This window comes from Gorilla gorilla, chromosome 15, assembly GCF_029281585.2.
Source record: "Gorilla gorilla gorilla isolate KB3781 chromosome 15, NHGRI_mGorGor1-v2.1_pri, whole genome shotgun sequence".
Lineage (NCBI taxonomy): Eukaryota > Metazoa > Chordata > Mammalia > Primates > Hominidae > Gorilla > Gorilla gorilla.
The window spans coordinates 73,119,549-73,142,800 of NC_073239.2; the positions used below are offsets into that span (position 1 = coordinate 73,119,549).

A 23,252-nucleotide genomic window follows, 5' to 3' on the forward strand; every position below is an offset into this window, starting at 1 on the left:
TCTTCTAGAGCCTCTTTCAGTGATAATGAAGTTAAAACCAGGTATTATCAGTGCTTACCTGATTTTTGGTTCTCATGAAGGTGTTTTTTCTGTGTAGATAGTTGTTAACTTGGTGTCCTTGTGAGGTGGGACAGTGGGTGGAGCCTTTAATTCTGCCATCTTGCTCCGCCTCCTCCTATATGCAGCATTTCTTAAGCAAAGAGAAATAAACGTTGTTGCGTTTCTGGGCTTTATAGTCCATTGGGTCAGGGGAAGTCCATGCATATATGATAGGTTAAATAATAAGAGGGTTGGGACTATAATTTCATAAAACCAATGTTAGGCGCTTATTGGCATATGGGCATTTCCTTAAACGCGGTTGGAATAGTGCATTTATACAGTGAGTTAGGGTGAGCTACCTCAAGACTGGTGCCAGATTGCAGGGTTTTCTCAGAGACTGTGTGCCCTGCCTTTGAGTCTGTCTGTCTCTAGTGTCACGTCCTGTTCATCTGCAGTGTACAGTCTACTTTGATCGTAGTAGTTGCTTGTGATTTGTTGGTGCAAGTGACAGAGCAGTTGCTTTAGAAGGAAGGCAGAGTCTTCAGCCTGTAATGAAGAGCTGACCACCTCTGGAATGTGATCCTGTGATGCTGATGCAACCTCCACTTCTGGAGCCCACATCGCTTCCATTCCATGTGGATGTCGCTGTAAGAGTTCAGGCTAGTTAAGATAAACTGTGACGTCTCCAAAATGTGACTGGGAGCACCTAGCATCCCCCTTCTTGCTCTGGTTTCCCATAGAAAATTCTTATTGACAAATACATTTTTAGGTGGCAGACATCTTTTTAAGACTTCATCTTTGCACTGTATGCCAAAAAATGTCTTGAATTTAAAAACTGTCAGTGTTGTCTACTGGAAAGAGTATGAAATTTGGAGTCAAACAGAACTGATGTAGCTTTAGGTTCTGCCTGACCTTTCCTAACTGTGTAAGTTCGTGTGTGATCAGCCATTCTGAGCCTTTTGTCCGTCCACTGGGAGTAATAATGTCTCCTTCACAGGGTTTCTTGGCACATAGTAAGTGTACAGCAAATGTTATTAATTCCCATTAATATGTGAATTAATATGTGAACTCGGAACTATAAAACAGAAAAACCCTTTATTACTTGGTTAAGTTTCTTACAGAGCATTTTCATTATTCTTTGCAGCTCCCAAATACCCTTACTATAAAGACCAACTGTTTGCTCTGCATATATGAAGAGTTAAATTTTCATCACACATTTATTAAATAACTGTTTTTAAGTCTCCAGAATAAAAAAGAAAGTTAAGCCTGAAAGGCTCTTATGGGCTCGAATTGAAACACCCCTGTTGCAGCAGCTGAAACAGGTGTGGCAGCAGCACTCGGACATTTTATTTCTACAAACTTACTGGCTGAAAAGCGTGCCAGCCCAGGGAACGTTCTGACCTTCTTTCATGGGACAGTAACTTTTTGCCTTTGTAAGCAGAATTTTGTCTTTATGTCTGGGCTCTATTCTACTATACAAAAGATGGTTGCTATGGTTTGAATGTGCCCCTCAAAGTTCATGTGTTGGAAACTTAATCCCCAATGCAACAGTGTTGAGAGGCGGGACCTATAAGAGGTGATTAGGTCATGACGGCTCCACCCTTGTAAATGATTAATGGTGTTATCTCAGAAATGGGTTCCTGATAAAAGGATGAGTTCAATTTCTTGCTCTCTCTGGTACACATGCTCTCTTGCCCTTCCACCATGGGATGAAACATCTAGGGAGGCCAAGCAGGCCTCTCCAGATGCAGGCTCTCTGACCTTGGAAGTCCCAGTCTTTAGAACTGTAAGAAAGAAATCTCTCTTCTTTATAAATTACTGAGTCTCAGGTATTCTGTTATAGCAGCACAAAACATACTAAGATAATGGTCCTCTCATCAGCCAGCCAGCTTGTAGGTTTTCATTGCCTACTGTGTGTCCCTGTTACACTGTGCCAGGTGCCAGAGATACAGAAGGCCTCACTTTTTTAGAACTCACATTCCCTAGGAGGCAGATGGGCCAGATGGGGGGTGTGAATAGGCAGGGGAAGATTTGGTGATAGTTTTCAGGAGGAGGTGACAGTGTTCCACTTAAAATAGATTGGGGACCAGCCAGGCACAGTGGCTCATGCCTGTAATCCCAGCACTTTGGGAGGCTGAGGTGGGTGGATCACTTGAGGTCAGGAGTTCGAAACCAGCCTGGCCAATGTGGCGAAACCCTGTCTCTGCTAAAAATACCCAAAATAGCTGGGCATGGTGGTGTGCACCTGTCGTCCCTGTTACTCGGGAGGCTGAGGCATGAGGATCACTTGAACTCGAGAGGCGGAGGTTGTCGTGAGCCAAGATCATGCCACTGCACTCCAGCCTGGGTGGCAGAGGAGACTCCATCTCAAAAAAAAGAAAAAGAAAAAAAGATTGGCAGGGAGAGGATGACTGTGGGAAGGGTTTGGGGCTTCCTGTTCCAGGAATCTATTACTTTGTAACCAACTACCCCAAACTTAGTGGCTTAAAACATGTTACTTAATGCACAATTCTGTGGGTCAGGAGTTTGGGCAGTTCTGCCCCATATGGTATCAGCTGAGGTTACCTGGTGGTCATCAGCTGCTCTGGAGTGTCCATGATGGCTTCACTCATGTCTGCTGCCTTAGCGGGGTGGCTGGAAGGGTGGGCTCTGCTGGGACCACTGAGCAGAGTGCCTACGTGTGGCCTGCCCAGCATGGTGGTCCCAGGGTAGTCAGCTTTTCACACTGGCCTTTGGAAGTCTCAGAACATCACTTCCTTTGCGTGTTGTTAGTAAGCAAACCACTAGAGCCAGCCCAGATTTAGGGAGAGGGGAGTTAGACTCCACCTCTTAGTGGGAGAAGAAGCCCTCTTTAATCTACCACACTGGGTTCCTTGATAGGAGAGTGGCTGGGAGACTTTTAAGGAGGGGAGGTTGGTTGGTGTGCCGGGTGTATGATGAATGATCAAATGTACTTTTGGATCTGGGGGCAAAGATTGAATGATAGTGGACTGAAAAGCCAGCAAGTATTGGAAGCAGAATAATGGGTGTGGGTACTTTTCAAGATTCTTGGCTTTGTGAGGAGACAATGGAAATCAGAGTGGAGGCTCATAGTGAAGCTTAGGGTTGGAGGCATTTGCTTGTTTTTGCTTTGTTTTGAAGATGGGTGAGATCACCAATGACTCATTCTTTTCCAAATCATGGTCGTGCATTTTCTTTCTCTTAACTGACCTCTTAACTGATTAGACTCTGTTGAAATTCTTTGGTCTTTGGCGATATAACTTTTTCCTGGTCCTGGTCCTTATGCCTGTGACAAAGAAAGGGCTGTTTCCTTAAATAGTTGAATTTCCCAGGCTCTGTCCCAGCTTTCCTTGCTTCCTTATTCTGCACCTTTTTCTTGAGTAGCCTATATTATTCTCATGACTTTAACTGCCCCTGCATGGTGAAGGCCCCAGGGTTATAATTTCTCTGGAGCTCCAGACCTAACTTCAGTTGCCTCCTCCATGCCTCCCCGGATGTCCCTGTAATTCCTGTTCCTAACAATGCTGTCACTCTGGCCAGGCCAGAAGGCTGTATGTTGTTCCCTTTATCCCTCACCCTGTGCATCCAAACGGGTTACCAGTTACTGTGAATTTTGTCTTTAAAACCAGGGTTCTTACCTGTGGCTGCATCACTTGGGGAGCTTTGCAAAAATGCAGACCCGGAGCCTCATCTCAGGCTTATTGAACCAGACTCTCTTGGGTTTTAGGCATTCATATTTTTGTAAGGTTTTTTTTTTTCCAGGTGATTCTGATGTTCACTTTGTATTGAAAACAACTCTAAAATTTTTCTCTAATCCTCCAGTTCATCTCCACCATCGCTGCTTTGGTTCAGGCTTTTATAGTTTCCTGTGGCTGCCATAACACATTACCACAAACTTGGTAACAACAACAGATGTTTATTCTCTTACAGTTGTAGAGGCCACAAGTCTGAAATCAAGGTGTCGGCAGGGCCCTGCTGCCCCTGAAGGCTCTTAAGGGGAGAATCTTTCCTTGCCTCTTCCAGCTTCTGGGGCTCCAAATGTTCCTTGGCTTGTGGTTGCATCACCCCAGTCTCTGCCTCCATCACATGGTCGTCTCCTCTCTATCCCTGTGTACCTCTTACAAAATCACTTGCCATTGGATTTAGGACCTATCGACCTAACAGTAATCGAGGATGATCTCATCTTGAGATCCTGGGCTTAGTTACATCTGCAAACACCACTTTTCCAAAAGGTCACATTCACAAGTGACATAGATGTATCTTTTTCTTTTGAGACTGAGTCTTGCTCTGTTGCCCAGGCTGGAGTACAGTGGTACGATCTCGGCCCACTGAAACCTCTGCTTCCTGGGTTCAAGTGATTCTCCTGCCTCAGCCTCTCAAGTAGCTGGGATTACAGGCATGTGCTGTCATGCCCAACTAATTTTTTGTATTTTAAGTAGAGACAGGGTTTCACCATGTTGGCCAGGCTGGTTTCGAACTCCTGACCTCAAGTGATCCACCCGCCTCGGCCTCCCAAAGTGCCGGGATTACAGGCACGAGCCATCATGCCCAGCCTTGGATGTATCTTTTTAAGGCCACCATTCAATCCACTGTACATAGCTCCCCATGGCTATGGTGGTGCTGCTATCTGATTATCTTGCCTCTAATCTGGTCTGGTCTTGCCTCTAATTTCTTCCAGTTCCTCCTGCACTGTGCCACCCTATGTGATTACTTTATATTTCCAGTCATGTTAGCCATTTGCTTAAATCTTACCAGACTTTTCATTCCCCTTAGGGTAAAAAGCCATAACCCTTAGGGAGTACCAGTGATAGGGTTTAGCTCTGTGTCCCCACCCAAATCTCATCTTGAATTGTGATTCCTGTGTGACAGAGGAGGGGCCTGGCGGTAGGCGATTGGATGGCGGGGTGGGGGTTGGATTTCCCCCTTGCTGTTCTCGTGATAGTGAATGAGTTCTCACAAGATCTGATGGTTTAAAAGTGTGTGTCACTTTCCCCTTCTCGAGCTTTCTCCCTCCTGTTGCCGTGAGAAGAAGGTGATTGTTTCCCCTTTGGCTTCTGTCATGATTGTAAGTTTCCTGAGGCTTCCCAGTCGAGCTTCTTGTTAAGCCTGTGGAACTTTGAGTCAGTTAAACCTCTTTTCTTCACAGGTAGTTCTTTATAGCAGTGTGAGAATGGACTAATACAACCAGGACGTTACAGTCGGGCTCCTGCCTACCTGTTACCCTCCTTTCCCACTACTCTCTCCACTTGAACTTCATACTCTCCACAGTGCTGAACTGTGTAGTCCTCCTTGCCTTGCACATTATATCACCCCTTCATTCTCCATTTAGACTTCTTACTTAGATTTCTTTTTCTTTCTTTTCTTTTTTGACAGTCTTGCTTTGTCACCCAGGCTGGAGTACAGTGGCATGATCTTGGCTCACTGTAGTCTCCACTTTCCTGGCTCAAGTGATCTTCCCACCTCAGCCGCCCGAGTAGCCGTGACTACAGGTGCATGCCACCATGCCAGGCTAATTTTCATATTTTTTGTAGAGGTGGGGTTTCGACACATTGCCCAGGCTGGTCTCGAACTCCTGGGCTCAAGCTATCTACCTGCCTCAGCCTCCCAAAGTGCTGGAATTACAGGCATGAGCCAACGTGCCTGGCCAAGATTTCGACAGTTCAAGCAGTGCTTCCACCATGAAGACTTCTCTAATGCGTCCTGCCATGTGCCTTGTGCTATAAGCGCATCTTGTTACATGTATATTTATCATATTTGTTATTGTGCCTTTCTCTCCTTCTGAGCAGAGAGCTCTGTGAAGGCAGGGAAGCTGATATACATCATTGTAGCTCTAGTACTTGGCATTATGAATATCGAATGAATGACCATGTAGCTTAACCTAATTAGAAACTTGTCTCATGGTGACACTGGTTTTTCCAGTGCTACTTTAATTATTTCCAATAGGATTTTTCATCTAGATGTATTAAGTAAGTAGGCAGTCTGTAAGTAGGCTGGCTTATTATTTGCTTAACCTGCAATATCTGTGCCTCTATGCTTAGGCAATTTAAATTAAAATGTTTCTGCATGTGTTAAGGTTGACACTTCTGGTTTTTTCCCCTCCCTTTATATTAGATATGACTTTTGGGTTGTAACTCGTGGAAATCAAATTGAGTTAGCTGAAGCTGAAGGAATTTTGTCAAGAACGGCTGGAGTACATCTGGGCCAATAGAAACCCTTAAGGATCCTCTTTCCATTGCTTTTTGTGCTTGTCTCTGTTCTTCTGCTTCCTTCTTCACTTTGTCTGTTTTTTTCAGCCATATAACACTTTGTGACATCCCCACAGCTCCTGTGTTTACATTTTACAGCTCTAGCCAGCAACTGAGAATGGATGACTATCTCTCTGTCCCAATTTTGTATTTTCCAAAACTAGAATATTATTGGCCAGGTTAAGTCAGATGTCAGCCTCTGGCCAGTCAGCCCCAGAGTGGTGGGGAAGATGTTGGCATGGCCATTTCATTCAAATGTGGTGCTGGGGTTCAACTTTTGGAGTTAAGGAATAGATGCCAGAGAAGGAGGTATAGTTGTGATCAGATAGCCAAACAAGCGTCTGCTGCACTCTTAGGAGGCTGAGGCCTATTGACCTGGAGTCTATAGTTGAGGCAAGAAAGATGCAGCGCAGAGTTGTGCCAAACCCCTCTCAACTCCAGTGGGGATGGCACCAGATTCAAGAGGCTGAAGAAGAGACTCAGAGCCAGCAGATGAGACATGGGGTTTTGTTGGTGGCTTACATACAGGGGAGAGAGCCAGTGGCGGTGGGTTGAGCAGGAGAACCACAACTGCATATAAAAGGCATGCAGTTAACATAGCATTTTCATTTAACATGCTCCCCCTAACTGCCACCTGCGAACCTTCACTTAACCAAAGCAAAGGGCCGTGATATCCTGGAGAGCCTGCGTTCCTTGGGACTGGATGGGCACTCAGATGTTCCTCATAGATAAAGAATGACTCTCTGGTTTGGCCACTCTTGGATACCGTAGCTTGGAACTCTGAACACACATTCAAGTGCATCTACCATACAGGGTCATTCTCAATCACATTATTGCTGTCAAGTGCACCTGCCATACACACAGAGCTGGGTAGAAGTGAAGGGCATACATAGCAAGCCTTGCCAGATCTTGTACTAATTGTGTGTAGGCCACAGTAGTGAAAATGTTCCTCTAAGTTGTTTACAATCCTGGCTTTAATTGGTTCACATATGCTTCCTTTAATATAGAGTGTTCATCTTGATTTAAGTGACATGGAAATATATTAAAACAAAACGGGTTTGTAATGGTTGTTGACTCATGGATACTTTATAGTAGTCATCACAAACACGTTTAAGAAAATAGTGTACATGGTTCTGATCTGCCTGAGAAAAACTAGAGGAATAAGACTTGAAATAAATTATCTTTTTATTATGGAGACATCTTTATATAGCTGACATTCCTTTGTGCTGGAAATGGAAACATTAAAAAGACAATGGGAATAACTTACAGTGATAATTTGAAACCATTGTCAGACTGTGGCGCTGACTTGACTGGTGAAACAAACACACAAAGCCCCTTTCTTCCAACTTATGTTTCCCAGTGGGTCACAAGTTCTTGCTTCCCCCTGTCCAGCCACTCCCTTCTGGGTGTAGCTGGAAAAGTGGAGAAGGCCCAGGGATCTGTCGGACAGGAACAAGCCACCAGACCTGCTGTCTCCTAACCTTGGTGTTCTGGGGGAGCCTTGGAGCTGTCATACATACCTGTGTAAATTTTAAATATTCCTTGTTTTAGTTTTTTTTTTTCTTGAAAAGAACTTCCGCCAAGGTGGAAGCAGAGAATAGTTGTGTTAATGTAGCAATATGGGCCATCAGTAAGAACATACAAGGGCCGATTAATCCAGAGTTAGAAAATACAACTAAAAATTGAAATGCTAACTGTGATCCTGCATGTCTTTTAAGCACTGGTATTAGCTAAATACAGGAAACCTGCTTAAGGACATTATATGTTTTCCAGATGACTTCTAAGTTATTTGACAATTTGTGGACTAAAACTCATGTGTATATTTTTGCAAGCTAATTTTTGCTAACAAAAATATATTTAATTTCTGCAAGCTGTCTTTTGCTGATCTGACAGCGTAGGGTTCAAACAGAAATGAGAGTGAATGTGGAGGATTCTGAACTTTTAAGAAAGCAAGTAACTAAATTGGTTGTCTTACAAATAAAGATCCTGCAGACAACATTAACATGGTTTGAAAGTGAGAGATGAGGTTTAATTAGTATGCTATTTTCTAACTAGTTCATTTAAAAATATTTCTCAAGTGTATCTCTGGGGTCTATTAGAATGGTGCTAGTTGAATTGAGCCAGCCCTAATATGGCCTCTGCAGAATACTCATTTGCTTATTTATACTCTGCCTCTTTCCAAAAAGATTTGAAGAATCTGACTTTATAAAATAGGAAACCTATAATTACTTGTACATCACTCTTAAATTAAGTTCCTAGAAGTGATTTGAATTTCATTACAGCTGAAGTCTGTGTTGCAACCCTTTCCTTTTGTGGAGTGTTTAGTGGGCAATTCTTTTATGACCATTCCTGTCTTTTCCCTTATTCAATACCTCTTTTATGTTTAAAACTTGAAAAATCTGCAGATAGATGAACTCTTTCCTCTCTGTTTCTAGGTACAATGGTGCTTTACCCAATGGAGATAGAGGACGGAGGAAAAGTAGATTTGCCCTCTACAAGCGGCCCAAGGCAAATGGTGTCAAACCCAGCACCGTCCATGTGATATCCACGCCCCAGGCGTCCAAGGTAGGTGGGTCTGTCAAGAGTTGGGAGGGTGCTGGCAAACAGTGACTCACAGATACTCCTTGTCCGCTGCTCTCTTTCCTTTCGTCTTTTCATGTAGGACAGTCTCTCAGACCATTTGAGGCTGGATAATGCTTTGTTGTGAGGGGCTGGGCTGTGCATTGTAGGGTGTTTAGCAGCTTCCCTGGCCTTCACCCCGCATTCTTGCTCCCCGCAGTTGTTAATCACCAAAAATGTCTCAAGACATTGCAGCCCGTCTCCTGGGGAGGGCTGGGCAGGTAAAATCTGTCCTATTAGGAAGCACTGCTTTAGGATACCAAAGCAGCTAGCATTTATTGATTTGGAATAGATGTAGTTGAAATGTGATGTTCTTTATCCTAAAGAGTTTTTGTTTTAAATCTGGGTATAAACCTCATGATTTATTTTCCTTCTGTTAATTGAGTGTAGTAGGTGGTTTTACATAATCTATATGTACATGGAATTGAATTTGTGTGGCTCATAGAAGGATGAAAAGTATACACGACCAAGTGATAAAAGAGGCCAACTATACGTATTTTTTTCTCATAATTTTGAAGTGAATAAAATGCTAATTTAAAAAAACTGGTTATTTGTTTTCTGATCTATAAGTCGAGGAAAAAATCTGAGTTTTTATTCCAATTGATACATGTTACATAGTCGATTTATTACAGTGTTTCTTTGATTAAATAAATTCCTTAATATATAGTCTTATTTTTTATAAAATATATTTACATGAAGCATTTCATATGGGGCTACTGGCTGTACCTGTTGATCATGAGTTTGGACCACCTGGCATATAAATGAGAGTCTTGATTTCCATTTTTCCTGAAAACCCACTTTTGGAAGAAAAAGGAATGGCTTCCTGGAAGCATGTGTGATATTTATATGCAATGTAAACATAGATCACCTTTGTTAATGTTTTTATTTATTTATTTTTTTTTTTTTGAGACGGAGTCTCGCTCTGTCGCCCAGGCTGGAGTGCAGTGGCGCGATCTCGGCTCACTGCAAGCTCCGCCTCCTGGGTTCATGCCATTCTCCTGCCTCAGCCTCCCGAGTAGCTGGGACTACAGGCGCCCGCCACCACGCCCGGCTAATTTTTAGTATTTTTAGTAGAGACGGGGTTTCACCGTGTTAGCCAGGATGGTCTCGATCTCCTGACCTCGTGATCCACCCGCCTCGGCCTCCCAAAGTGTGTTTTTATTTTTAAAAAGCTCCTATTTCTGAAGCAGTGCCATTGAAAGAATTTGTTAGGAGGTGCCAATTGAAATGATCTTGTATTAATGAGGGATGAGTAGATAAGAAAATATCAAACACCATGGAAACAAGAAAGATTAATATTTAGTAGATAAGCCAAAGCTAGAAAAAGAGAAATAAACTAAACATTTTTAGGTGGAAAGAACATTTTATGAGGAAAACAAAGGAAATCCAACTTTACGAAGATTCTGAGGAAAGGAAGAGGTAAAATAACAACAGAATCTTAAGAGGTCAAGGAAGTAGGATAAACATTTTATACTCCAAAAATATGTGGTGAAGAACGATACCAAAACAGATGTTTTTAAGCATGTGATGAGTGCCAGAAATGTTCTGGTATTTAGATGTGGTCCTTATAATTTTGTCTATTTGTTGACATTTCTTTTTTTCCTTCCTCTTTTTTAAAATCTTGGGTTCGTGTTAATACAATGGCTGACATTTTAAAAAATGTATAGAAATCTTGCTTTGATTACTCATGCTTCATGTTGTGATAGAATGAAAATTTGCAACTGTTGAGAGAAAAGTATCTCTTCTTTAATCTTTAGCCACTGCCATCTCCTCCCATTTTAGCCTTTTATGTTTTACTTTTATACCTAGATTTTACTTCCAAGTTATTTAGATTATTAATCTTTTGATAATTGTCATCTAAGTCTGTGTTTAAAAATAATACCCACAGTACTAAAAGTAGGGCAGATTGGGTTTAGGTCTTGACCCTCTGTATTTTATAATCTGGGAAAAATATATTCTCAGGGCCTCGGTTTACTCATTAGAAACTGAGTAAATTGGCTTCAAGCAGGAGCTCTGTTGAATTAGAAAATATACTTTGGTCATAACAATAGAAATTATTCTGGCTAAGATAAAACAGACAAAAGTAAGAGAAATTATTATAGGCTAGCCCTCAGAATCAGGGAAAAGTTGAGTAACCAGGTTTTGAGAGAGAGGAGAACTGGAGTATCAACAGCAGTGCGCATGGATATTTTTTCAAGAGTGTTAGATAGTGACTTTCCTCCAACCAGCTTCTATCTCTTTTAAAGGTTTTACATTTTCTGATAGGTCTCCCCTGGGTCACCGAACTATGACCAAGGGAGATGGGCAAACTAAGAGCAGACATATTTATTGTGAGCAGATCAGCCACACCATGTTGCCTTTCAGACTCTCAAACTCTCGTCCCGGCCAGCTGTACCCGGCCACTCCTGCTGCTTGGTTTGCTCTGTTGGCACCTTCTACCTTGGCGCCCCCCATCTACCTCTTCCGCCCCTTACTCCTGCTCCCTCTCAAACTCTCATCCCTGCCAGCTGTGCCCAGCCACTGCTGCTGCTGGGTTTGCTCTGTTGGCACCTTCTACCTTGGAGCTCCAGCCAGTTGTGCACTCAGCCCTTTACATATTTAACCTTTTCTTCAGATACCCCTCCCACTTCCTGGCTTTAACTGAATCTGATTTTCAGTGAATGCACTCTTTTGTTATTTTTTCCATCTTATGTTTGTGGAACATATTTCAGTGACTCGGTACCTACCCCCGAGTCTCTTTCTCCCTGACCCTGTAGCATCTATAGCTTGTAGTACTTTAACTCTTTCAGTTTCTTTGCCACTTTTCCCACTGATATGGTGCTCCTTACAGCCCATTGTCACTTGGAAATGAGAATTATCTCCAGTTCATTCTATTTTTGGATATACTTCCTTATCTCTTATCAAGATATCCAACCCATTAGCCTGTCTCTGTTTGCCACGGTTATTGGCCCACTTGTCCTCTCCAGGTATATCTTAATTCCACTCCAGATTCTCTTTCTCTGGGCTTTATGGATATCCTTCTTCCTGTGTCTCTGGCTCTGGGCCCTTCCTGACCCTGGTGGACTTTTTTTTTTTTTTTTTTTTTTGGTCTTTATTACTCACCCCATGCCCCTTAAGAATGCCAGTAAATGTCATGGTACTTGGCAGACACTGGCCTGAAATGACAGTGGTTTGTGTACCCTGAGATTTTTGATGCTGCAGTATTGGTAATGAAAGTTCATCTTTGATTGGAGTTGGGAAAGTGGGACCTAGAAGGGTAGGTGTGGTTATTCATTGCTAGGATTTACGCTCTTTGCCTTTTGGCTGTCTTGTTTCTTCCCTCCACCACAATCATTCTCTCTGCCCACATTCTGGGGACAGAACAGGGATATCCCTTTGCTGGTGGTCGTGGCAGCTGGGAAACAGGACCTCTTAGTTTTCCATGCATGTCTATATCCAGGCTAAGTCAAATGAGGATGGCAAGTGCGTGCTACTGTTGTGTAATCTCTATTTGTGTAGTGTTTATTCATGTATGTATTTGCTCTTAGAATAATACTCAGAGGTATTTCGCTGATTATGTAATGTGTGTGTGTGTGTGTTTTTAAATTAAAAGTCCTGTTTTACTTCTGGCCATTCTGTTGCATAGGCATAGGGCTTTTAGCAATTTATTCACCCATCCATTTATTCAACAAATATTTATTCAGCACCTTCCATGGCCAGGCATCATGCCAGGTATTGGATATTCTGCTGTGAACAAACACATCCACATGGAGCTAAATGTCTAGTGAGTAGGCAAACGAGAAAGAATCGTGGGATATATATTCAACTGCGCATTGTGGAAAGTGCTAAGAGGAAGGGAGCACAGAGTTTAGACAAGGTGCAAGGAAGGACCTCTAAAAAAGTGGTGCGAGAGCTGTGAGCTGGAGAGGAGAGAGGAGTTGACCAAAAAAGCAGAGATCCAGGGGTCTTGTGGGTCTGGCTGGAAAATTTGGATTTTTATATAAGGGGAAATATTGAAGGGTGTGAAGCAGAGGGAGTGACATGATATGACTGAGAATTCAAGTCAGTTCATGTGTTCGTTTACTTTTTTATGATATGGGACAACTATTTTGCTCTTACTTAACCAGTAAATAGTATGATGGTGGTAGTGGTGACGGTGTGGATACTGGTGCCTAATAGGAAATATTTTGTTAGCTGCATGTTTTAAATTTAGCAACATTACTATGGAAAACTCTTCATAATGGTTTTCCCTTCTCAGATTATGCTTTATTGAAATGTCCTTTTTTGGGTATTTTACTTTTAAAAAGTAACTGAAAATCACTTTATTCCAGCTGGCCTATTTCCGAATGGAAAATATTAGTGGTCTTTGATAGTTTAGAGAAACATGAGGGCCATTTAATGTCATTGCTACAACCAGGCTGCTCTTCACCGTGTTTGGGCTGCTGTGGCTCTACTGGGTGATAAAATATTGAAACACTTTCTTATCAGTTGATGAATAATACAACAGTAACCATGAGAAGTGGTAAAACTAACAATATAATTTTCAACATAAACTCATTCACCCTAGCTGATTTTGTAGGATGTGCTGGGGTCCACTTTGGAAGCGCTCACTGTCTGTCTGCCGAGCGTGTGTCTCATGGCAGTGAGTGGCGTTGATCTCCTGCACATTCATGACGGAGCTGGGGCCTCGGTGCTTCGGGAGAGTCATCAGCTTATCATCAGCCTCAGACTTTCGCATTGCTCCTGCTTTTAAATAACTGAGTTTTAAATAGGTCTTTCTTTGGTTTCTTTCATTGTTACTGCATTATAACTCTTGGATTAGTCGTGTGTGGTGTTTCATACTTAGAAATTCAATAATTAATTTGTTGAGTATTTTATTTTAAATAAAGAGGCAATGAAGTTTGGGAAAGTTTTCTTTTTTTAGATGTCATAAACATGAATATTCTGAATCTCTGAGAGAAGAAAAAAATAACAGTAATAAAACACAGCTAAGAATATCTTTAATACTATGCAGGAATATAAACCTGAAACAAATGATTTGTAGGTCTAGAATCAAGAACAATTTGATTATTTCAACAAAAAATAATAAACATAAATCAGTTTCCAAAAAATTGAAATAACAACATCCAAAAACATTTTATCTGAGAGTTTTGACAAGGCAAAGGAAAAAAAATTTACGAAGTATCAATATAATATACTGTATAGTTTAAAATAATTTTCTGACATAAAGTATTTATTAGGACTTCAAGAATTGTTTTTATGTGAATGTAGCATGAAAGTTTGGGTTTATGGTCCTGATCGTTGCAAAACATATATCTACTGAGATGCAAAAATGCATTTTGGAGAACTTATAAATCAGGGCAGTAAAATTTCAGTCATTATTGACATAGCTCCAACAATTTCACATAGAATTGTTTTAATAATTTACTTAAAATGCAATATTCAAGACTTCAAAGACAGTGTGATGGTTTTTATTGATTTCATGAAGCTGGAAGGAACAACATCTGAAATATATTAAACTTTATTAGTCATACTCAAGAAAAATTGTTTCAATGAGAAATACTTACATGAAAACCTTGTGAATGTTTCACAGATGGTGCAAGTATAGTGTTAGGGAGAAAGAGTTGTCTTAGCTGAAATTCTAGAAAAACTTCTAGGTGTTTTCATTTGATGCTGTCTCACTTATATTTGGTTATCTCTGGATGATGCAATAGGAAGATAAGCCAAGTAAACCACTTAACTTTTTTTTGGAAATTTTACATTTATCTTGTATCAAATAAATACTAGAGAATTAAATAACATATTTGAGACCTTGGAATTGAGATAGACTGTTTGGACCTTTAACGGTCAGCCAAAGATGGGAATATTCATGTTAATGGACATTGTTAAAATAGCATTTGGACAATTTTTTTAGCAGTTTGGCTCTATTACATGATATACTAACCAACGTGAATTTTTTCCATGGTTTTAGAAAAAAGAAAAATTTTAATTATTAAAATGGACAGATTTATTTGACAAATACTAAGTGATAGAATATATAAATCAAATACAGGAAACTGTGATGGAGAAGAAGGTATTAGAGGAACAAACAAATTTGAAATGAAACAAAATATTAATTCCAAGGGAAAAACTCTTACATTGCCTGGCAAATTAAAAGAAAATGCACTTATTTGGTGACAAATCTAAGGAATACAATTAAATTTTAATAACATCCTTTTAATTTATTGATTCTGAGAACTTGGCTAATTGTTGTTTTCAAAGCACCATAGATTGAAGGCAAACAAAATTTTGTATAATTAAGCCAGAAATTAAACAGAACAATCCAATAAGGCTTGGATGGTAATAGAAATAGTGAATATAAAATCTCAGTATTATTAGGGCTGAAAAAATAGAATTTAACTAATATTAGTTCAGTAGAAGGTAATGGAAGATTTACTATGAGCAGTATTATGTGATGGGAAAATCTGTATATATTAAGACTTGGTTTGCCCATTGTACTTAAATTAAAATGGGGGAAATTATTGGAAGAATTTGGTTTCGTATATCAATCACAGCTCATATATTGCTTAGCTTGTGACAGATACATCAAATAAAAAGATCATACCAGTAATTTGTAACAATTAACAGATGACTTGGAAATGAGTCACATGATTTGATGATTGGTTGCTGTTAGAACTTACTTCACCTGGGATACGGTTTCATAAAATGTGTAATTCATATTATTTAGAGAACAAATGGAATATTTTACAATTTTTTATTTATATGGCTTTTTTTTATTAGAAGGCTGGTTGTTAAATAATATCACTCCTGACATGAATAACTTTAATAAGTATATCTGTGATTAGGTGATTATCCTATTATATGTTTTACATAGAGTGAGTTTTAGATCAAGAATTGGCTGTTACTAACCCTCTATTACATTTCCATTAATTTTGACTAATCAGTACTTTTCCGTAAAATTTGATTAATCAATACTTTTATGTTTTTATGTAGTTCTTTTGGTAATTCTGTCGTTGCAAATAATGTAAGTATAGTAATTTGTGAGCTGTTCTTTTTCCTTCTTATTTTTGGTTTAGTTTTTCACTTCTGTTACTCACAAAGCAAACATTAGGCTCTCTTATTTAAATACATTTTCTTTCAAACCACCTAAGTAAAATGTTGAGTTTTTTGCTGCTGTATTTAAGCCAGGCAGTGTTACTTTCACTGATTTAAGATCTGAAGCAGCATACCTACTTATCATCATTTCTTTATACAGATTTGTGTAAGAGTGTTTAAAGTAGGTTTTAAGATACAGTATGTTTAAAATTAAAATTTGAGGTATGATTTGCAGTGTCTACTGAATACTTCAAGAAAGTAGAAGAGTTGCTTCATTATATCACATTTTTGTTTGTTTCAGCAATTAATCTAGTTTGACATTAGCATTTTTGTTTTTCTGTAATTTTTTTTTCTAGCATATGTAGTTTCATCTTTTCAAGCATCAACAACAACTAATTTTGTGTGTATGTATTGATACTTAACATAAATTGCTGCTTTGCTGTGTGGTCTGGGTAGAATTATTCATTGTTTTCTAGCAAAAAGGGACATTTGTCTCTTTTTTCCTGCATGTATTATTTGGTTGGGAGAATAATTTCTGTCCCCATTCTCCCAAGATGCTCATACATTAATCACTGGAATCTGTGAATATATTACCTTACATGGCAAAAGGGATTTTGCAGGTGGAATTAAGGTCATGAGACTTAAAATAGGGAGATTACCCTGGATTATCTGGGTGGGCCCACTGTAATCACAAGCGTCCTTAATAGTGAAAGGGGAATGGAGAAGACTCATGAGATGTGAGGGAAGAAGGAGCAGGAGAGATTTGGAGCATGAGAGGGACTCCACCTGCTGCTTCTGGATCTGAAGAAGAGGGGACTATGAGCCAAGGAGTGCAGGTGGCTTCTAGAAGCTGAGAACAGCCCTGGCAGCTGTCCAGCAAGGAAACAAGGGCTTCAGTCCTGTAATCACATGGAACTCAATCCTGCCAGGTCCCTGAATGTCCCTGAAAACAGATTATTCCCTAGAACCTCCATAGATGCTGCCCTGTCAGCCCCTTGATTTTGGCCTTGTAAGACTCAGGCAGAGAAATCAGCCAAGCCTGCTGAACTTCTGGCAAACAGATCTGTGAGATAATACATTAGTGTTGTTTTTAGCTGCTAAGTTTTGTGGTAATTTGTTATAACCACAAGAGAAGACTTATACATACTATTTTATGGAAAATCAAATGCAAAATACCTCACATTACTGAGCAGCTCTTAATCTCGTGGTGTGGGAAATGAAAGGTTGGGGAAGAGATGAAAGAATTGAGAGGCAGGGAATGAGGTTTTTTGTTTCTTTTAAAATTCTTTTGGATGGAGAGCATTAGAGCAGGAAAGTTTGACTCTAGCACTCAGTAACTTAATTATCTGTGTAATTATCTGCATTACTGATAGACAGTAATTATAATTTTGACTTGATGCATGTATTCATTGGAAAAATAATTTAATTTGTGTTGTCCTTAAAGCATAATTTTATTAGAGTTGCTTTTAACATGTCAGTGTGGAAAGAATAGTTCTATCTGCATTTATAATTATGCTTCTACTCAAACTTATTTGAATTATGACCCTGATTCAGGCACTTGCAGCCCATCTTTTCATGGAGGAAAAGAATCTTCTGCTGCAAATTAAAAAAACAAACATGGAGCATTAAAGTTGGAAGGAACTTTATTCAAACTGACTGCTCATTCAACAAATGAAGGAGTTAAAAAGTTCAAGGAAGCTCAGTATGTTGACCTAAGTCACTAAGCCAGGTGCGCTACCGAGGACCCAAGAATGTTGGTCTGTTGCTGCAGATGGCAGGTAGAAAATATTCTGAAGGATAAGACCAAAGCTGGGTTCTGCTCCTCATTTTTCCACGTTTCTATAGTGTGAATTGGGAAATTTATTCATCTCCAAACTAGAATGCTGCAACCCTAAAATAAGTGAATATGATATTTGCCAATAAAAATGGAAGTTGCTCTGTAGACCTACAAGGGACAAGTTTGTACATTATATAAGTATCAGTGTTAGGATAAGCTGTCAGTCTAAAATCAGATGCTCTGTAGAAAGAGCCTGTTCTACAAAAGCAAAAATAACGGAGGCTTGACTTTTAAGTAGTTTGGTTGTAGGGGTAGTTATGACCGCTTGTAGTAGAGAATATATCAGGATAAGTTCTGTATAGCTGAAAAGAAGTCACAGACTTCAAGGGAGGATCATTGAGGTACCAGTGGCTGACTTGGAATGGTTGTGGCCTGTTTTGTTACACCTTTTGCTTTTCACGTTAAAGTGCGTGATTGGCCTTAACTTTTCTGAAAAAGTACTTTATCCTCTTTGAAGTCCTCCCATTGCTGACTGATTCACAGAGATACCTATTTATAAGCTCTTTGTTGATCATAACCGTGTTCCAGGAGAGGCACGAATGAGTGGCTTCAGGAAGCTTTGGTTTTGTTTTATTGAAGTTAGAGGTGATGGAGGGCAGCCTAGGTTTGGGAGCTCTCAGATAGGCAGCTCCCTTCTGGTTCACACTGTGCTCATTCTGCTGCCAGGTGAGCCCTGCAGGATTGCCGTGCTCTTCTCTGTGCTCCGCAGGTAGCCACGTTTTCTCTGGCCTCTGGATCTTCGCAGGGGGCGTTGTCGTTGCCTAGGATGTTCTTCAGCCTGGTGTACTAGCCCTCAATATCAGTATTCGGAAAAGTTGGCCCAGCTGCCATTTCCTCCTCGGACGTCTCCCCTCACTCCCAGCCTCAGTGAGAAGTCTTTCTGTGAACTCCTAGAGTGCCTCTTGTAAATCCCCACAAGTGCTCTGACACTGCATTGGAGTTGGCTGACTTCTCGTGTCTTCCTGGATGGCAGGCTCCTTGAAGGCAGATACTATCTTTCATTTCTGTACTCCCATTGCCAAGCACACTTTGTTGAATGAGTAACCAAATAGTGTGACCTGCTTTGGGACAGTCACTGGTTCTAATGGGTCAATAACTAATGGATTGGTATTCTGCAAACCCACAGGCACATGCATAGATAGTTTATGTATCAGGTATGCTTGGTAAATTTTGTTCAGGTTAGTTCTGGAATCTTGGGATTATACTGTGAATATTGCTTTCTATCCTTTTTTCCGTCTCTTATGTTACGACATTTCCCTGTGTCATAAAATGACCATTGAAAACTTGGTTTTTAGCCACTGCATAGTATTTCATTATGTTAATGTATTCAGTGTATTAACATTAAAATTTAACCCTTCTATTGTCGTTTCTAAATTTTTCTATTATAAGTAGCATCATGATAAGCAGCTTTTGCATAAAAACTTGTGTATCTCTGGTCTTTTTTCCTTCTCATTTCAGGCATAGCATTTGTTTTTGAGAGTTTTAAGATGTAATGGTTGATTATATGTTTTTTAAATTATGAAAAGCAGAACTGAGTGAAAGTGCGGGCTTTCAAATGTAGATTTTTTGAATGTTTAGTTTCCCTGTTTAATATCTGTAGGCTCTTGGGCAAAAGATGCCTTTTTGTGGCTCATCTTTCACTTTATAAAATAGGGATTTAGGCTGGGCGCAGTGGCTCATGTCTGTAATCCCAGCACCTTAGAAGGCTGAGACAGGTGGATCACCTGAGGTCAGGAGTTCGAGACTAGCCTGACCAATATGGTGAAACCCTGTCTCTACTAAAAATATAAAAATCAGCCGGGTGTGGTGGCCTGTGCCTGTAGTCCCAGCTACTGGGGAGGCTGAGACAGGAGACAGCTTGATCCCAGGTGGTGGAGGTTGCAGTGAGTCAAGATCTCGCCACTACACTCCAGCCTGGGTGACAGAACGAAACTCTGTCTCAAAGAAAATAAAATAAAATAGGGATTTATATCAGTCAGTTGAGACCAGGTTATTGTACAGTAACAACTCTGAAATCTCAGTGAGTTGACAGCAATAAAGCATGTTTACTACTCAGTTTTTGTCCATCATGGGTTAACTTGGGGGCTGTGTTCCTTGTGAAAATTCAGGAAGCCACACTGATGGAGGTTCCATCTTGATGTATACTTCAAAGATTATGTAGGACGAGGTAAGAGAGAGAACATAGCTCTTCAAGCTTCCGCCTGGAAGTGACATGCTTTTGTTGCACTGGCTAAAGCAACTTTCATGGCTCTCTGCCTGATTTCACAGGTTGGGAATGTATAATCCTTAAGTCCCTGCTGGTAGTAATAAAGTCTGCCTCCAGCTAGTGACTCAGGATGGGAAACACCTGGAACGCATCATATGCCTACTACGTGGTAGCAGTTGATTAATGTTAGCTAATATTAATGCTGGTTTCTCTGGGAAGTATTAATGACCTGTTATAAAAGTTATACATAGGTGTAGGATATGATGAAACCTAACATTTGTACTTACTTATTGGCAGTTTAATTATATAAAAAACTTAGCTAAAATGCATTGATAGATTAAAAATTAAAATTGCATCATCATAATTTGAATATAGATTTTCTCTATAAACTTTACAATTTAAATGTATCTTTGTTTTTGTTTTTAAATCACAGCAGTGAAGGTTTAACAATGAACAGTTTCTAAATTAGTTGAATATACTAACTTTGAAAGCCAGTGCCTTTCGTCACGGGAGAATGTACTTACCAATTACAACATTTTGATAAGGCATTCTTATGTGAAAATGCATCTGATCTAAATCAGTTTTGCATTCTCTGGTCTGCTAACATTAGTTTCATTTCTTGCATTTTGAACAAAGAGTTGTGTATTTTTTTCAAATTAGAGTTGGACCTCTAAATTGAGGTTTCATATGAATAGTTATATTTTTAAAAAATCTCTTCAAGTCATTCTGTAGTACTTGATTGAAATCATGAACATGACATACCACTTCATCAGCAGTTTTTCCCAGCATTAAATTATTTTATTATTTTACTCTAGTGTCACAAATCTAAGAATGTCATTTCTAAAAATTTCTAAAATAGCATTGATAATTAAGTCTTACAAGTTAGGTAGACTGAATATTAAATTTGGTTCTCTTAAAATGCAGAAGAATGAGAATTCTGATAAATAGATCTTACCTAGCATTTTTTATTTTAAGAAGATTTTCTTTAAAGTACACAAAACATACATGTAGAGTTTGATGAATTTTCATAAAGTGAACACACCCATTTCTACAGTACCCAAGTCAAGTAACAGGACATTATCAATACCCTCAAAGACCCCCTTGCTCCCAGTTACCCCCACCCCCAAGCAGTAACAGATAACCCCCATCCTGACCAAACACCACAGATTAGTTTTGGTACTTTGTACAGTTGGATCTATAGTGTAGACTCTTTGTTGCTGACTACTTTCATGTATCATTATATTTGTGAGCAAAATAACCTCTGTTGGATATCATAATTGTTCATTGCTATATAATATTCCATTGTGTGAATATTCATTCTCTTAGCCAATATGCTTTAACATTTTGATAACACTAAGACCTGTTAAGTTTTTGTAAATTATTAAAGGTATTTTAACTTAGTTTAGGATGTAAAGTCAAAAAATATGGAAGTCAATAAAAGCTACCAGTGGTCACATTTATAACTTGCAGCAATTTGAATTGTAGTTATTTGTTGCATAAGTAAAAATGTGTCCTCACTTAGAAAATTGGTTAGTCTGCTAAAACAGTAATGATTTTACAGAATTGAATATTTGGAGGACAAACTCTATGGTAAACTCTGGATTTTATTCTGAAAGGTGAGTGACGGTCCCCGATGCCACCCCTTTTGTGAAATCTGTGGTGTTCTCTAGTGTGCCCTTTCCCTGCCTTGCATTGGACTTGGTCCTGACAAGTCTCTGTTCCCAGCAGATTGTGAGGTCCTGGACAGCAGGACCCACTCTTATAGGCAGGTCCCCAGAGAAGAAGGGTCACATAACTGATGGAATGAATGAGCAACACCCAGCTAGGACTCTTAGAATCTGTTGCTTTTTAGGTAATTTCATGAAGTGCAAAGCAGTTCAATAACTTTTGACCAGAGACAGATGAAAGTTTTTAGTGTTACAGTAAAATTGGTTGAAATATTTTCTTCTCATTTGTGAAAGTTCATCTTTACCTAACACTCGAGTGGAATCCTCAGGTGGGAAAATGCAGTGTGGCTGACTGGCAGCAGCAATGAACCACACAGTGATGCCAGGTGGAGTCCAGGCCACAAAGACTGTAACTGCTGTGGAAGGGTTGCCTGCCTGGGCACCTCAAAAGGAGAAGGGCAGCAGGTTCAGATCAGGTTGTCTGCAGCCAGCTGCTGGAAGGGTATTTGCCCAAAGGGCATTGCTAGTACCCATGAGGAACTCCTTCCATTCCTTGCCCACCTTCTGAGCCTGTGAGATTAGACAGAGGCAGTGTAAATTCCTCTAGTGAAGTTGCTGTGCCACTAGCAACTTCAAAATCTGGCAATCTAAACTATAATTTTGAGAACTTTCTACTTGAGCTATAATACAAAATCATTTTTAGTAAGTTTTGCTCTAGTTAACTACCTTTGTTTTTGTTTTTGTTTTTAAAGAAAAGATTTTATTTTTATTTTTATTTTTGAGACAGAGTGTCACTCTGTCACCCAGGCTGTACTCGCACTGCACACCCAGGAGTGCAGTGGTGTGATCTCGGCTCACTGCAACCTCTGTCTCCCAGGGTCAAGCGATTCTCCTGCCTCAGCGTCCCAAGTAGCTGGAATTACAGGCACATGCCACCACCCCCAGCTAATTTTTGTATTTTTAGTAGAGACCGGGTTTCGCCATGTTGGCCAGGCTGGTCTTGAACTGCTGACCTCAAGTGATCCACCTGCCTCGGCCTCCCAAAGTGCTGGGATTACAGGCGTGAGCCACCGCACTTGGCCAAGATTTTTATTTTTGATTAATGAGAAGGTACTGTTGTTTTTGAAAAATGGAATAAAGTTTCTAGCACCAATTTACTGAAATTTCTTGCATTTTGTCTTTTGTTACACTGATACCTTTCTAGTGTACATTCCCTGTTCATCATTTTCCAAAGTTGAGTCATGTTAAACTGGGGTAAAGGAGGGAAACATGAAAAGGTTTAGGAATATTATTTCTAATTAAAGGTTGAGAGTTTCTCAACCTTAGCACCATTGGCAGTTTGGGCCAGATAATCTTTGTTGTGGGGCCCGTGCTGTGGCTTTTAGGATGTTTAGCAGCATCTATGGCCTTTACCCACTCGACACCAGTAGCATCTCTTGTGCCCTCATATGATTACCAAAAGATGTCTTCAGATGTTACTGGATGTCCCCTGGAGGGCTACTGATTTAGGCTCTTAAGCTCTAGTTAGTATGGAATCCGGTTAATAGTACAGGCTCTGAAGTCAA

At 40.0% G+C, this 23,252-nt stretch overlaps 1 protein-coding gene across 1 annotated transcript in view; it reads left to right on the forward strand.

Moving 5' to 3' along the window:
* The window catches only part of PELI2 (pellino E3 ubiquitin protein ligase family member 2), a 183,918-nt gene that overhangs the window by 51,699 nt on the left and 108,967 nt on the right, over positions 1–23,252 (forward strand). Inside the window, exon 2 of the mRNA XM_031001942.3 lies at positions 8,720–8,849. Within this exon, the coding sequence (XP_030857802.1) occupies positions 8,720–8,849 (130 nt within the window). The remainder of the gene's footprint in view (positions 1–8,719; positions 8,850–23,252) is intronic.